A 17949-nucleotide genomic window follows, 5' to 3' on the forward strand; every position below is an offset into this window, starting at 1 on the left:
ACTTTAAAGGCTATGATTAAGAAGACTACACAAAAAGTACTAGCTCTAATCTTCACTATCATCTATTAATGAAAAGGCTGTAAAAGTTTTAAAACACCATGTTGCATTGCAGTGACTAACTTATCAAGAATCTGAATTACTATTACTCCAAAAATAAGTGATTTCAAGGCAGTCATTCAGGATAAGACACATTCTGCAGTTGCGAGTCCTGTTTCTGATACAGCATTTCTGGGTAAATCAAGATAGGTTTGGCACATGCTCTGTGATGATCCAACATAAATTTCTGGTATAGAAATTTAATTTCATTAAAAGTGTCACATACATTATATTACCATCTCATAAAGCCACCCTTTTAGTTGAAATCATAAGAAGCTATTGCAATTAAATCTGATTTTTAATTAAATGCATATTCAGCAAAAGAAAATATAAAGTTATGGAAGCACTTATGCTTAATAGGAACACTCCAACACCAACAGGGTGTTGGAGGTGCAGGAGGCAGAGAAAGGATGGTGTTCAAAAAAGTACCATTTACGTCATAGGTGGGACAACAGTAACTTCAAGATGGTCATCAAAAAGTCCTGCTAGTCTAGCATTGTCTTTGTAAAATATATGACATTATTCCATATTTCGGAAGCTTTTCTTTAAAGCACTAAACTTTGAAGTCTTCAGCTTTCCCATTCCCCTCTCTTCCCCACCAAGTAACAACCTTCACAAGGTGTCCTGGTTATGTGGACCTTATCCCTCATTCAAAACAGGAAATTTGGTCAAAATTCAATAGTTAAGATTACTCTTAATAAACAAAGTAGTAATTTGCTCTTTTGATGGATTCTGGTCACTTTCTCTAGATTGTTCGGGAAGTTTCTCAGGAATAGCCACAAAACACCTGCAGAAGTTCACCACATATCAATACACATACAGCCACCACCAAGCTGCTGAAAACACAACTGCTTGCATGCAGACTATGATTGTGGGTATAAAATGTGGTGTCGTGTTATTTGCTTTGTTGTAATATACAGCACATTTACCTAACCTAGCCCCTGCAATACACAGGTTATATCCTCTTTTACTCCAATTGCTTCACACAGCATCCTCAGCTAAACTCTTTTATATATATCAATTAAAATTCAGGAATAGGCTAAGCATGCTAGGGAATGCATGTGGAGAGCAATTTAACCCACCCCATTCTATTAATCTACCCAATTTCCTTAAAAAGAGTTGTAATCTCCCTCACAGCAAGTAACATTAAATGTATTGCAAGATACATATGTTCACCAAGTGAACATAATGAGAACATATTTATTTTTGCTAAGAGTAATGAGCATACTAAACAATTAATTTCAATACTAGTGTTAATTCACTGACGGAAACAAGTACCTGGAGTTTTTCCCCTGATATTTTCTAGTATGTCTGAACATGAAACTAATTTTATTAGCGTTAGTCAGTCAAAGACCAAAGAACTCGAGCTAGAAGTATTTGTTTTCATGAGATTAGATGACCCAGAATAATGAATAATGTTTTAAAATCATGTCAGTTAAAGAAAGATGACTAAGGCAGAGTAGATGTGAGAAGTAAAACATGATTTAGGCAATTCAAACTGACGGCTGCACGAAGCACAAACAGATGCAGCACTTCAAACACCATGTGAAGTCCCTAACTACAGAGTGTTTCAAAAAGATGGATCCAATTTGAAATCACTGTATCTTTGAAATTGAGTCCATCTTTTTGAAACACCCTGTATTACAAGTGGAAATTTCATTACCAAATAGACAAGAGCAAGTTCTAGTCCTAGGAGAGTTTGTAACACTAAATGACAAAGAAGATTTTGAAAAATAGGTATCCATGGTGTCATGGCTTCCAGAAGCTAATCTATGTTATTTTTCATTATTGAAAGAATAAGAGAAAATGTTGTTAATTTCTCCCTCATGATAAAGTATGAGAGAATATCTCATAAATTGATAATTGTGTCAAATGTGTATTTCCTTACCGAAGATCTGAACTAATGAAAATCACTACTAACAACTTACATAACCTGGCTGATAATACATCCTAGGAATTCATCCAAAAATTTCAAAAAGGAGTAAAGACTGTGCTTTTACAGTAGTTCAGGACTGGTTTAATTGTGAGGCAATGAAGACCAGAGAAAGCTACATGAAATGACCACAGATGTCAGGGGAACAGCGTGATCAGACTTTGGAGAACACAGTTCTAGAACCAGAAATGATCCCAGACAGCATGGGAATCAGAAAGAAAACCCGCAAATAATTAATTTTGTATATTACCAGATAAGTTTTCTGTTACTGAGACAAACAGCTGCATGTGTGAGCAAAGTCAAAAGCTGACTGCAAACCCATTTAAATTACCGCGACAAGTCACAACCCTCTCATCTCTCTCAAAGATAAACTCTCCAGGTGACCCTCTGTGCCCATGTCCAAGAACCAGCAATTTACATTATTATGACCTCTGCAAACCAGAGTCTTCAAGGTCTAGAGAGCTGGAAGATGGGACTCTGCTTCGGTGGTGAGACAGTCAGCCTGTGATGAGGAAACATGACAGAAGAGCACCAGTGCGGTAACCTCTTGTGGGATGGGGCCCAGAAGCCGACAGGCTCTAGGGACTGGGGCCTGATCCTGAATCCTGGTGCGTATGGGGTGAAGGGAATGCAAAAACACCTGGAAAAAGACCCAACTTTTAATCACAAGATTTACTTCTTCTCTGAGCCACACAAACTCAGAGTCTCGAAAACAAGCAAAAACTCAAAGACCAACAGATGATCTTGTGGTAAGCGTATTCGAGCTGTGCGCTAACCATCACCGCCTTTAGCACAGCACTGAAGTACTTACATCCTCATCTCTACATTTACACGTAGCTTTAGATTTCCCCATAAGACAGACTGCTTCTACATCAGAACATACACCTTTCCAGCTTCTTGCACTTCTTACACAGCCTCTAATATTTAGTGAGAGTAAGCCTGTTCTTTATCCTGTAATAATATCATAGCAGACCAGTATCCTAGAGGTGTAGTCTTATATCCATTAGTAGATACTTAGAAAGTGGGCTTTCCAAAACAGATTTACCACTACAGATTTTCACGGTCCTCAGATTTTGCTGCAGTATGTAAATACTGTCTCTTAACAAAATGAGCAATTTTCTAAATCACTTCCACCAAAGTCAGGAATGTCTTAGTTACGAATATGTCTATATTAACTGAAACGTGGTATATCTCATGCACTTTCTGTTATATAAGCAAAATTAATGCATTACAGATTAACAAAGTAGCAAAATTACACAACCCTAAACATGGTTTACCCAATTTTGTTGATACATTAACTTTTAGATTAAGAGCTTGATTTCTCTACCTCAGCAATGCATTTATGCTAGGTATTACTGTAAATTCTGGAAGGTTTTTTAAAATAGAAAACAAAATTGTTACTTGCTTCCCATAGATACCAACCACTGTTCTCTACTGGAAGAGCTCTGAGTGGCAAATTACTCTGCATGCTACCTCCTTGACACAGCTAATCTCTGCAGAATCGCCTTCACCCTCACAGAGAAAACGAAAGTGAATACTCGCCCTCTGTTCCTAAGTATCCAAGTAGTATCCCAGCATTCAGTGAATCATTCACATATTTAACACAAGTATGTATACATTAAAAACCATACAGCTTAAATCAGGCTCAATGAAGTTCTCAGATCCAAGGCTTCTCCAGGAGCACCTTACTCTGTGATAAGATCACATTTTCACACCATAAATAATACACTACACCAAAAGCTATTAGGGTTAACATTCCAAATTCAGAGAAGGCCTAGGTAAGCACAGGTCTTGTGGATTTGCTAAAAGTTGAATTCACTATCATATATTCATTTTGCTGACTAGAACACTACTTAATTTACAGCCTTTAAAAACAGAGGGGCTTACAATTTGGCACAGCTATCCTTCCACACCTACATTTAGCATTTTAATACATTTTCTTTCTAACTGGACAGTCTTTAATCACCCAATTGGCTAAGTGTAAAAAACAGAGTAAATCATGTCACAGCCTTGAATCTTAGCTTCCAGACTGCCGTTACTTTAAAAGTTAGCACATGCATGGTCTCCACAGTCTGTGAAACGCACTATACTCAAAGTTACCTTCTTTCATCTTCCTAATACAAATATCTTCCTTCTTTACAAAACAAAACTTAAAGCTTCAGAAAATATTTAGGTTTGCATCACAGGTATAACAGAAGATTTTTGTTTCCTCCCAATAGTATCTATCTATGCCTGGATCCCTTGCACATCAAATTGCTCTGTTACATGAGGAATGCTAATATTTATAACTGCTCACTCATATGGAGCGTCACTTAATGAGTATCTCACAGCAAAAAGGATTATAATCAGACACATGCATTGACATCTCACTTGTGTTTTTCTGCAAGAAGACAAAGAGACTGAATGAGAAAGCAAGCTCAATTGCACTTGGAAATAAGTTTAGTGCCAAAACCAAATATAGGCCATTGTATCCCCACAATTGAACCTCACAACTTAACCTCACAATTGAGGGTGTTTGCTTAACCAAAACCCGAACTTTCATTAGAGATGTCAATTAATGAAAAGTGAATGCTCTACTGACTTTTGATTACAGGAGAGAAATTAGCATTAAAAGTTATTCCTGCTTTAAGTTTAATCATTGGCAAAAACCAGTGGAACTAATTTTAGCTGAGCAAAGCAATGTTCTGAAAACTTTTGTAAAAAGGTAATTTTCAAAGTCCAATAAATGAACCTGAAATGCAAGGATGAGAATGACAATATCCACCCAAAAGATCTAGTGTATTCAGTATTTGAAACACATATGAACATTTGTATTTGTTCCAAGAACATGCCAACTATCTATCAGTACTGATTTTCTAAATCTGTTGCAACATTAAGAAGCAACAAGTAAACTTACCTATGTGCAACTAATGTGCAACCTTCTACAAAAAATTCAGTAGTAACTGTTTAATACAATGATAAAACACAAAACTGACAATGGAACTACTCATTTTCTAGTAACTTTGTGTATACATCAGAGCATCTTAATCTAAAAGAATAAAAGAATCAGCATGTAGAAATAAAATGGAATTGTGAAGGATTTGTTAATTATATACTGTAAACAGGAAGGGTTTGATGTGTGAAGTTACATATTAAAATATTTTAAATGTCTGATAATTGAAAAAATAACACTGCCAATTTTCAAGCAATAAAATTAACAGCCCATGTAAGTAAGGCAAGAGGAAACTGTCGCCAATATTTCTTTTTCCTTTTAACATGTCATTGTCTTCTTTGGAAGAAGTTCACAATGATCCTATGTTGACACCTTTAAGCAAAGAAATGTGACATTCCAGAAATACACAGAGCATCATCACCACATGCATTACGGATTACAAGAGAACATATACCAATAATGGGGAATAAAAAGCAAAGCAATTCCTTGGAGTTCTTCACTCTTATTTGACAATTTTGACTTTTAAATCTTGCTGACATCAATACTGCTGAATGTTTGGGGCAGAGGTGATACGCTTCAAAAAACAGGATAGTCAGATTAGGCTGCCCAATCTAAAAACACGCCAGCAAACATCTGGATTCTGACCTATCATACTTTGTCACATGCTTATACAGAAAAATTATTTTTAAAATACTTTATAAAGGGTGTGATATGTAGTACTTACTATTTTCTAACTCTTTTACTTAGTAAGACAAATCACATTTCTGCTATGTGACCTTTGAACAGGAATTTGGTCTTTACCTCCTTCAGTTTGACTTTACGCCAGCTCTTCTTTTAGCTATTGTTTGCTCTTTGGCATAATAGTCTAATGGTTACCAGAGTCACCCTGGAAAGGAAGACCTCCATCCATACATTCCTGCCTTCCACTGACCAGGGTGGAAGGCAAACCTGGATGAAGTTAAGCTGATTAGCTGTTAAGCTAATATTATAAAAGCAAATCAGGGAGCAAATATGACAAGAACATTGCTCCAGCACTAGAAGAGCTTTGACCCAACTCTCAAGTTTGCTTATATATTTTTCATTAAGGGCTCATTGATTAAGTGCATAGAGAACTTTAAGCTGGGAGTTAAAAATGAACTAACTTTGCTTTTGTCCTAAATACTTACTGGGGTTTCTAAATCAATTAATTGTGTGTCCTCACCTGGTGCCAAGGTTTGGCAGCATGAAAGCTACTCTGCTTTACTTAGGAACAAATATTCTACAGTCTTCTGAAAACTATTTCTTATTATATCCTAACAAAGAAGAACTGCCCCTTACGCAGTCAATAGTATTGGTTGCTGCTGACATTTTAATCAGACTGTAGGGTTTTTGAGAGTAGATAATATTTTCATTTTTTCTGTTCTGTATTCATTTCATTCCTGCATTTTATTAACAGCATTCCAGAACAGCTTCTGTTTTGGTTATCTTGTTTGATTTTTTTTTTCCTCCCAACTCTTTTGTCACTCTCTCACTTCCATCTGTTTTGAAGAGTATATATAAGCTTACTAAAATCTTTTAAAGTTTTGTGCTGGAACTGAAAAAAACGTATGATCAAACACAGCTTTAAAATTGAAGTGGAATAAGTCTTGGAACCACCTCTAATCTCCCATCTTGTGTTCCTGTCATTAGCACACACAGGCACCCACACACACCCACCCACAAGCATGTGAGTGAATTTGCACAAGCTGACTTCGTCCCTCAGATTCTGAAGACTGCCGAGATCAACTGGGAGGGAGGTAAACCTCTAACATGGGTGAACACATTTTTTAAGGCTGAAATCGGATTTTGTATTCACCCGTATACCAAAATATTACACTACACATGACACTTTGCACTCAAATCCTCACACCAATTACTGATAACATTCCTTAAGAGCTAGTATGTAAACCTGAAATGACACACTGAGGACAGTGGGCTTTAATTTCATCAGTACTAAATCAAAGCCAAACTTGGTACTCATTTCCATTTTTGCCCTAAGTGATGAAGTACTTCTTCAATGCTAATTTAATTTACAATTAGAGTTTTCCTAACTGCAATGGCTACACCCTATCTCTCAAATCTCATTTTAACCTCAACATGTGACATAATATGAAAACAGCTGACAAAAATAATTGACTGCTTTGTTATAAATAAGAATGCTTAAAATTATTTTTAAATGCCTCATAAATTGACATTAAGTCTACTTTATTTATTTCAGAGAAGTTCATTTTATTTCCATAGTAATATTCCACAATCTGAGCACTAAAAAATAAATAAATAAATAAATAAATCATTTTTCTCAGTTTTAACTGTCAATGAATTATCCTTCATTTCGAAGATATCAAGAAATCATGACTATTCATTTTCAATACAAAGCCTTTTACAATTCAGCTGTCATTTTCAAAAAATCATACTGAAAATAGTGTTTCTAAGCAGAGTTCAGTTGCAGTGTAATAAGTAATAATTTCATCAATTAGCAGTATTCAGCATCTACTGAGATTTCTCTCACTATTATTTTATTCATAGAGTCCTTTGTGGAAGTAGCATACTAAAAAGATTCATTTATCCTTCAAGGTTTTTCATAAATGTGTCATACATCTTAGAAAACAATTGGTTATTATTCTCGCTCAATCTAAATAACTATAATAACTTCCAGGTGTAAAACCTCTTTTTACACTTCCAATCTTCTTTACCCGTATTATGGGTCTACATTTTTAATAACCTATTCTAAAACTGCTACCTACTTTCACACACACGCTCTGGAGTTTTGCATGGATGCTAGACATGCCTGGATGGGAGGGTTATCAGCTTATTGTTAAGAGCAGAATAGAACTGGGTTTCACAGAATGTCCTTCACAATCAAGGCAAAAACAAGCATTTTATAATAAGCTAGATGCTGGGATAGATGCTAAGAGTGGGACAGCTGTAAAAGAAAATGCTGTGATTGTTAAATTCAGCTATAGCTTGCTTGCAGCACCTATTTTATTTCTCCTTCCCTCTAGATCCCTCCACATATTTATCAGTCCATTTTCCTCAGTCAGAAGAACATGTCCTTCCTCTGTCCCTTCATCTCTAGACTGCGAAGGGCACCCTTCAGAGCACAATATTATCATTCCTTAATCAACTAACAGAGGTGTGACTGGGCAGTATGAGGACCTCTCTCAAGGCTGGGTAGACAGCCCTGTGCAGAGCACACAGCACAACCAAACATCCCTGTCTCAGGAAACAATAGCCCAAATTTCTGTGATGCACCTCCTATACAGCAACCTGCTTCATTCTCTCCAAGTTGGTAAAAATTTTTGATGACCAAAAAACCCCAGCCAGGACAGTTCATTACAACAGAAGAAGCTTCAAATTAAATAAAGCCTCTCAGAGCACAACTAACAAAGCGGCTTTCAATTTTTCTACCTCATTTCTACATTCTCAAAGTAGTGTGCACAGGTATATCTATTTTAAAAACTGCATACACTGGCAAGATATGTAAATGAGACAGTTTGGCTGCCTGGACACTTCTCCCTTTAATTACATATATAATTGTTTTTGAACCTGAAATTAAAATGTCAGAATGCACTGTGATTGCTTTTAACTAACGACTACCATCTCATCTAAATGGAGATATTTAAATGGAACACCTAGATATTTTTTTTATTAGCTTTCAAATGAAGTCACCAGCAAGCCTGTCTGCCTTCTCCCATTTGCACCATTGGTGTCAAGTTGAACTGGAAAGGCCAACCATTTCAATGAACTAAAATAAACGTAATTTTAAGGTCAAGTCACTTTAACACTTCAGGCAGCAAATGTCATACTGAAAAAAAATTGAACCTTGGCTTAAGCAGAGATGAAAGGTTTGGCATTTCAAGGATTTCATTGTGTTTATCACTTTAAATTTACAAATAAAACACTGACATCATGTATTTTAATATTTATCATATACAATAAAACACTGGAAACATCTTTAAAAATGAGATACTAAATCACTCCCACCACTCACAATGTGTGCTAATACACTGACATGTGAGGAATTAAAACATCTCATGGCTTTGACTAAGGCTTAGCACTGTTTAATGTGGAACCTCACACAACATCACGAATACACTTCTGGGTTTGATATAGACATGCTAGTCATCCAGATGATGTAGTTCCAAGTGGAATAAACCCCTCTTCTGCTGTAAGGCAGTTAGGGAAGGTCACACAGTGATTTCCGAGCTGTCTCAGGTACAGAGTACATATCACAATTGCTTCACAAAAAGATTCTTGCATTCTTCCTTATTTCAAGGAACACTGGATCCCTTTGGTGTAAATCTGTGCTGATGATGGTAATTCTACTACAACTTAACAGGGTAATAGCTTATGAATCAGATAATATTCAGAAAAAAACTCCTATACCATATCTTGATCTAAACACTCCCCAAATATACTTGCTTTGCCATTTCATCCTCACTGTGTCTTCTAATTTTTGTTGATGCTGTTGCTTTTTTCTAATAATATTTATTAAAGAATCTTGCCCACTTGAATCTTATGGTCTTTGTCACTTTGTCGTCTGCAACAATAAAAAAGATTTGAGTATTTCTTACATTTGTAAGAGTCTATGAGCAGAAAGAAAGGAATTTAAAGTCAAACTTAAAACCCAGTCTGAATCACCTGTTATTTCACAAAAGAATGCATCTGGCCAATTTGAAGGCAAAATGTTCCTATTTCTAAAAAGCATTATTATAAGAAAAACTGACAATTCAGTTCATTTTCTCTACTTCTCCAAGTACCAATTTGACCTGCATATACCTGATTTTTTAAATGTATTTATATTTTGAATTATGACATAGCATTTGAATTGAATATAGACCAAGAAGACAAAATGCCCACCAAGACCTGTGTAACAGATCTGTGTTGGCATCTTCTACAAACCAATACCCTTCACATGTAAAGACACACAAGATTTATGCTGTGCTGATCTGCAAGAATTCTGCCCTTAGTATACAAATGACAGCAAATGAAAATGAAAAGACTTTGAATAGCATGCCCACACAAACACCACCCTCTGAGCTTCTGATAAGACATTTATGGCCAAAGGTTTCCTAATCCCAAATGTTTGATTTCTTTGCCAGATCACACACTTGCTGAAGTCTCATATAAAGGCAAAAATCCTGCTCTTCTCAAAGGTGACAGTACAGGCCAAGGAGCAGAGTGTGTAACACTGTACTGATGAAATAAAAAAAGGAATAGAAATCATATGCTAATAAGAGGAGGGAGGTTGCCAGGCAACCAGGGACGGAGAGAAAGCAGTTTTTGATTTGAACTCTGTGCTGTCAAAGGTTGGCGTAGCCAGAACAAACAGAACACATTCAATTCAGCTTGTCTGCAGCCACCAGGAATTTCAGCTTTTCTCAACATTTTAAGTACAAGTGTGCTCCTGACCCAATGGCAGCTATGTTTGTGTTCCTTGGGTCATTTTACTAGCACTGGCAAAATGCCATAAGATGGGATAGGCAGTAGATTTTTTTTTAAAGTATCCATTTGAAAAGCAGTAGCATGTGCCCTTTGGTAGCACAAATTGCACCATGCATGTAGACTGGTTTGTAGGATGTTCAGCTGTTCAACCTTGGGTCCAAGCAAGTCCCAGTTGATCAGATACAGCCACACCTCTCTCGGCTGCATGGAAAACTGTTAAGTTCTGCCCTGCTGCTAAAACCGTACCCCTTCAAACACCTTTCAGAAGACTGCCCTGCATCACCACCACTGTGCTCTTGGCACATCTGATGGGTAAAATCCTGCCTTACAGATCTCAGCTTCCTATATCAACGTGTAGTTTTAGTTTCTTACAAGATGTAACAGTAAGCAGAGGAAAGAATAAAATTCAAGTCCACTCTACAATATAAAATCATCATGATATCCATTTACGTAACAAAAAGGAAAATTAGTTTCAGTTCCTTCTGTTTTCAGAGTTGTTATCTGCAGCAACAATCGTTACTAAGTCCCACAACAGCCTGTGTTTCTCATAAGTCCCAGGAATGAGAAAAAGTGGGAGCAGCAGGTATTATTTTAATGACTTTCTTACAAAAAGAGTAAAATTTTGAAAGTGTGGAAAAAAATGAAAGTTGAATTCATGAGTAACACTAAAACTCAAAGCTAAAGGGAAAATGAAAAGCACAAGAGGTTTGTTTTTTTTTCCCACAATATAATTATTTTGGAGAACTTGACTGAACATCAGTGCCACAATTTAGCAGACTATCAGCAGAGGAGGCAAGACCATATATAATTCTTTGAGCATCAACAGGATTTGAATATACAACAAGAAAAGATAAAATGTTTCATACAGGAGATTTTCCTTCTTACTTGCCAGACCAGGTTTTAACTTGATGAGTAAATCATATTGTTCAGTTCTCCAAGACAGACATGATAATTGTGGTCTATAATCTTCCACTAGGTCTTTGTAATCATGCTATAATTGCTGTTCCACTCAGCTAAGAGTTTACTACAATAAAACCACTAAAACAATGAAAGAGCTTGAGAAATTCATTAAACAAAAATAGCTAAACAGGAAGTTTTGTTTCCTCACTGATTGCTTGTCAAATGACCCTAGAAAGACACAGCCATCAATCTGGAACTCCCCTCTGATCACCACGGCAAGCTATAAAGCAATAACTTTAAAAAATCCTTCATATTAAAGCTTCATTATGGAACTTCAAACAACCAGCAACTATCTACAACAGAGGGAGACACTGTAATAATTGTGGCTTTTTAAAATAACAGTTTGCCCAGATGAAAGAAAGCCAGCTTCAGCTATTTATTCACATAACCTTTGTTTGACAGTTTTGCAAGCCATGCTGACTAGTAGGATTCCCTGCTATCTTGCTGGGGGCTTTCTGTGTTTTTACACTGTTCTTTATTTTTCAATTCTCGCCTTGCTTCCCCCTTTAGAGGACACCGGGCTTAGCTCTCAGACATAGCTTCCAGGCACTGCCTTAGCTGCCTGCAGTCTTTTACTGTTCTAGTCCATTTGTACTGGGAGAAGAATAAGCCTGACAAGCGAAATTTGCTTACCTTGCTGTCATAGCCCATGCTTTGTAGTACCTGCTCCCCTACCAAGGAAAGAAGAACCATCACTGCTACCAAACCTGCTACTTTAAGTGGTATAGAAACTGCAGGCTCTACATACAGCTTCCTTGAGGCTAAGGGGCACTTCCCAGGTGGTCCTTGCATGCAGCAGGGTGCACAGCATAAGAAGCCCTGTTACCCTATCTACCCAACCCTGGAACCAGCTGCAGCCCTCAAGTTCAGGTGTGCTGGCTGACTGAACCCTTGGTGAGCTGCTCAAACAGGCTACAACCTCATTCCACATTTGTTAGCGGCCTTCAGAGAGCAGCCTTCAGGCAGCATTTGGGGTTTGTGTGGTTGGCAGTTGTTTGGGTTTTTGTTTGGTTTGATTTATTGAGGTTTTTTGTTTTGGTTTGGGGTTTTTGTTTGTTTTTAATAATAATAACATTTTTCTGAGAAGACCTTATATTTTAATCACAACACTCCTAGTCTTCCATAATTTGGAAAGCAGACTTCCAGAATAAGATTAGCTGTGTAATTTCTCTATCTTCTTCAGTTAAGCAAAAAGATTTCAAGGACAGGACACCCAGAGCCTGAAGCTGCTGGCTAAGCCAACCAAGGGGGATGAGATTCCTCAGGGATAGCTTCCTGAATTTTTTCTTTTATTAAATAACTTGGAGAATTTGCTGTGATTTTAGCTACTTCTAGCACAGACTCTTGGCTCCTGTTTAACCAGAGACATCAGTATACTACCTTAACTACTTAAATAAATGATAAAGTAGTACTAAGACTCCAAAGGTCATATTTAATATTTCCACTATATGAACTATGTTGTGTAGGATGCTAACCATTGAGATAAGTTTAATGAAATAATTTGTTCAGTTTTTATACTGTAGCCAAGAAAGTCATCAAAACACTTCAGTTGTGCTGCCAGTGCTCATGTTGATAGGTTGCTCCCCTCAACAACTAGTTGTATAAGAATATGTATCTACAATGATATAAACTTCGCTAACACACACTTTCCCTATGTCAAAGAAAAAATATGTTTTTATTGAAAACACAGAAAGAAAAGAGTCTAATGCAGGGGAAAAAAACATATCAACAATAAACACAGAGAGCTGAAATTACACTACCAGTAATTATTAATACATTCATCTGGGAGACAAATCATACAGCAACTACATTTATTCAAACAGATGGGGAAAGGCCAATACATTTGGTTAGAAGTAGACTGCCTTGTTTTCCTTGTTAATTTAAATGACTGCTGAAAATAAAAACACAGAAAGATACTGACCAAAGTTTATATTTTCAACCTGAGAGTAAAAGTAAACACTAGTCTGTTTCAATGGCCATCAGTTAGTCTTCTAAATCAAGTACTGCTGCATACTACAACCAACACACAACCCTACAATAATATATTGTTCTTTGAATCTCAGTCAAACATATCTAGAAATGTGAAACAATGTAATTTCAGAAATATTTTGCACTAAAAAATTGAGGAAAAGTACTCAAAAACCTGTGCTGCTGAAATCAAACCTTTGTAATAGGAAAATGAACACCTGAAGAAAAATCCCAGATTGGCTGCTCTGAAAACACTGAGCTGGTAAAAGACAGACAGTACTGATTTCACACCACAGTGCCTCCCTAACTTCCAGGAAGACTTCTACAATAGTTCATCTGTCCCATCCATTCCATGTTTCAGTTTTATTGGAGTATCTGTAAAAGTATTTCTCGACATTAGTCATGGGTTGAGCAGCAGCTCTGGTAGGAAATGGACTGGACACAAAAACCCAGTATAAGAACTGATGGTAAAGTTCAGTCACAGCTGACCTAGAGGTGTATTCAAGCTGCTGCTGTGCACATTTACGTATTATGGCTGGGCCCTCAATATACTGCAATAGCCCACGCTAAACCTAATATTCTAACCTAATATTTTAAACTTCAGGGCATATCACAGCAAAAAGTTGTGCCAGGCTGGAACAAGACTGACAAACTACAAGTTGTTTCGTATTCACTTTGTTTTTACTAGACTCTCGCTAAGACCTGGCGCTTACAGTCACGTGCAAGGTCCTATGAGGTGGGGAAAGCTACCCTGACTCCTAGCTGTGCCAGTTGGTCACACTGTACCAGCCTCCGTCCCACTCCACCTCACCTCCACCTTGCACCAGGCCACGTCCAGATCCTAATTCCAAGCTCCCAGTCCAACCTCGCAGCAATGAATGTCACACAAAAAAGTCAAGTGCCGCAGGTACTAGAAGCCCCTTGCAGCAAGAGTGCTACTCAGCTACTCAGCTGCTCAGCACTCCCTGCAACTGTTTCACTCCCTGGAGACACGGGGTGGTACCAGCTCAGCTTGGTCCATAGCAGAACCATGAAGAGCTGAAGGCCCGCACATGTCCAGCACCCGCAGACAGCTGTGGCCCATTGAGGCCAGGGCCGTGAGAGCTCGAGGCCCGTGAAGCCGCCCAGAGCCTCCCTCGGGTCACGGCCCCGAGCAGCCCTGCCCCGCGGGAGCGCTGCCAGAGCCGGGCGGAGACCTCACCGCAGGACGCGGGGCTCGCCCAGACCCAGCCCTCGACTCCACCGACGGGGAGGGACAGGAGGCGGCGAGAAGGGGAAGCGCCGGGCACCGCCCCCTCACGCCCCTCGGCCGCCCGATGGCCCCGCTCACCGGGGTGCGGGAAGGGGACGCGGAGCCAGACCCGGAGCGGAGGGTCGGGCCGCCGCCCCCGCTGAAGCTGTCCAGGTGGCATGCCAGCCCCTGGTGTCGGGACTGCCCACGGCCAGCCCCGCGGCGGGGCAGCACGGCGGAGCGGGGTCCCGGACGCCGCTGGCGGGCAGCGGCAACAGCGGCGAGGCACTTCCTAGCGCAGCTAAACTTTGCTGGGCGTTCCCGGCCCGGGCGCCGCCGCTGGGCAGAGCCCCCTCCCCGCTAGCGACGGCCGTACGTCCCGGCAGGACGAGTCGGTACCTCAATGTCCACCGGGTCCCGGCTCAGCACACGAGCCATGGTGTCCGCACCGCCACCGCCTTCCCCCGGCTCCCCGCAGTCCCAGAGTGGAGCGGAACGAAGCGCGGGAGGAGGCGGAGCCGCCCGCCCGGACAGCAACGCCCAAGTGGGCGGGCGCCCCTCGCTCCGGGGCCCGGGCCGCCCCGCCGGGCAGAGACGCTCCGGGTCAGGGCGGCCGGTGGAGAGGGGCCGGTGCCAGCGGGACGGGAGCGCTCGCGGCGGGCGCCAGCGGTCACCGAGGGGAGAGGACGCGGCTCGGCAGAAATTCTCCACGGGGTTCACGGCGCACCGCCCCCGCCGGGAAACGGCCGCTCAGCCGCAGGGCCGCGGCACCGCCGCTACCCTAAGGGCAGGTGCCCCGGGGCTCCGCCTCGCCCCGGCAGGTACCGCAGCCCCCTCGCCAGCGCCCACCACAGCCTCCGCCACCGGCCTCCCCCGTTCCTCTCGGCAGAAGGGGAAGCGGGGCCGGGGTCAAACCTCGCCCTGGTTGTTTTTCCACTCCACAAAAATCCCACACAAGCAGCCTGCGCCAGGGCCGCAGCCGAAACACGGCCGCGCTCAGGGACACAGCCTCTCTCCTGCCCAGAAGCGGAGAGGGAGGACCCTTCCCGGGGTCACACATGCACCCTCCTGGCTCGGGCTGTCCCCGAACCTTCATTCTGCTCCCTTTAGGGACAGCAAGCCTCCCCTTTCACCCCTTCAGAGGAATGACCCCCCGAGAGGCCATCCTGCCACAGCAGCACCGGCCCACACAGCCTCTGTACTTTAGTCAGTTTCTTTCCTCCCACAGAATCACAAACAATCCCAAACATTGCTATTGTTTAATACCGCGAACACAATATTTGTGGCAGCACTGAAATAAACATTCCTGCTGCAACGTGCCTACAGAGAAGTTCTGCCTTCCCTCCTACCTTAAAAAACAGCAAAACCAAGTATTCCCCACTGTGGGGGGTGGGGGAACACACCACCATAATATCCATTTCTAGTCAGCACTTACCACTTTCAAGTAGCCATATCTACAATCCTCCAAAATATGAGAGCTTTTCTCATCATATCACAAGAATAGAGGAGTTTTAACGATGACTAGTCTTTGCTTTTCCTATTTTCATGCTAGGCAACTATTATTTGCCTTATAAAAAGCCTGGAAAAGTGTAAGTAGCTTCTGGACACTGATGACCCTTTGGGTGCAGTAGAGAATATGTTTGCCTTTTCTCTTCCTTTCATGTCTCCGGAGAGAATGCCTCTCACTGAATAGCATGGAATTTTTTTCTTTGCATTGTAATTATTTTATTTCTTTCCATCTCTGTAAGTGAGCACTTTTGAGATGCCCAGTGGAGATTTTGTTTCCCTTGTAAGATGCAGAGAAATAAGGTTGTGGCCTTTTGTGTCTCCAGTGAGAGCTGTGTTTTCTCAAGTCTCTGCTTCAGCACTATCACATAACAATTCTTGCTGATTACAATCACCCATGCAAAGCAGTTAAAGTGTTGGCAGGAAAATCAGAAGCAGGATCCCCTGCATTGCTAGTACTTATCTCTAACGAATCTGAGAGCCTGGTTCATTTCATTAATACTGACATTGCTGAGCAGCTCAGTGCTCCCTGATGCTAGCTGGGGAGTCCTCTAGTCATGTTTGCTCCTGACCTACAGCAGCATATTGACTATACAAGTGCATTAGGTCCATAAGTCATTTTCACAAGGATTATTTCTATGTATTTGAAATAATAAACGACTTTGTGTCCAACCATCTACATTTTGCATTCATTTGGTCTAAAGGAGCAGTTACATTAGAAGAGACTAGCAGCAGTCACTGGACTCTCTGGCTTCTTTCTGTCCTGCCAGGTTTTCAGCTGTTACAGATAAAACCCTTTTGAGGAATCTCCACTTCTTTTTGCAAATTGTCATCACACACATTCTCTTTTGCTCTGCAGGTTATAAATCCTTTGTTACCCCATGTTACCTACCCAGCCAAACAAACCTGACAACTGTAGGATTTTTGTACTATGAAACCAATAAATGATAAACACCATCTAAAAGGTACAGAATTTGGGTTTTCCTCTCCAAATGAAGCAGAACCTATTTTGCCAGTGAGTACAAGTCAGAGAAAGAGATTCAGAGAACTAACCATACCCTGCCTTATCTCACAAATTGTATTTCTTGGTAAAAGGGGCTCCTCTTATTTCCCCTCTCAGACATTTCTCCTGTGGATCAACTTACTGTCTGCAAACCATGGCAGCCAGCCAGGCTGTGTCAGCCTGCTGCAGTTGCCAGATTTCCCATAGCCATTTGGGATGGCTGGTCTTCCATGGACCACCCTTCTGATCTCTGGATTCCCAACTGTGGCAAATAGTGCTCTTATCAGCACTGAGCATCTGTACAGCTGAGCTTCGTTTCAGGAAATAAATGAGCAGAAACAGGGAGGCATGCACAACATTCACCATAATACAAGTATTCTCACTTTTCTAGAGCAGAAGTTATAAGAAATTGTAATAAGACAAGTGTTACACAGTCTAAATATAGTTTGGGGTTTTTTTCATGAAGTTCTAAGCCTCTGATTTTTTCTTTTCTACCCCTCCAGCACGGTTTTGAAAGAAGCAGAAACAGAAGGGATGCTGAAGACCTAACTTTTTCACTTCTGACGTGAAATGCAGTTGAGGCTTGGTTGAGTTATAGGCTTTTGAAAACTGTCATTAACCTTTAGGTTTTTGTGCTCTTCGGGTAAAACGTGCTCACATGCCAAAGAAATAATTGTACATCAACTTTCTCAGAAAACCTCCAGGCACCCGCTGCTGCCACACAGCAAGAGCCTGCGCCGGGATCGGCTGCCTGGCTGGAGGGCAGGGCACAAGGCAGCGAGCAAGGCCATCTCTTTCAAATTCAAATGGTTCCAAGAACAAAACCGGCAATCTGAAACAAGGATTCATCCCCCCCA

At 40.6% G+C, this 17949-nt stretch overlaps 1 protein-coding gene across 1 annotated transcript in view; it reads right to left on the reverse strand.

Annotated features, from left to right (window-relative positions):
• Positions 1–15021, reverse strand: part of DPYD (dihydropyrimidine dehydrogenase) — a gene marked incomplete at its 5' end in the record, with an annotated part of 297412 nt that extends 282391 nt beyond the window's left edge. Inside the window, one exon of the mRNA XM_080348775.1 lies at positions 14983–15021. Within this exon, the coding sequence (XP_080204901.1) occupies positions 14983–15021 (39 nt within the window). The remainder of the gene's footprint in view (positions 1–14982) is intronic.
• Between the last annotated feature and the right edge of the window lie 2928 nt (positions 15022–17949).

Source organism: Nesoenas mayeri (assembly GCF_963082525.1).
Source record: "Nesoenas mayeri genome assembly, chromosome: 8".
Lineage (NCBI taxonomy): Eukaryota > Metazoa > Chordata > Aves > Columbiformes > Columbidae > Nesoenas > Nesoenas mayeri.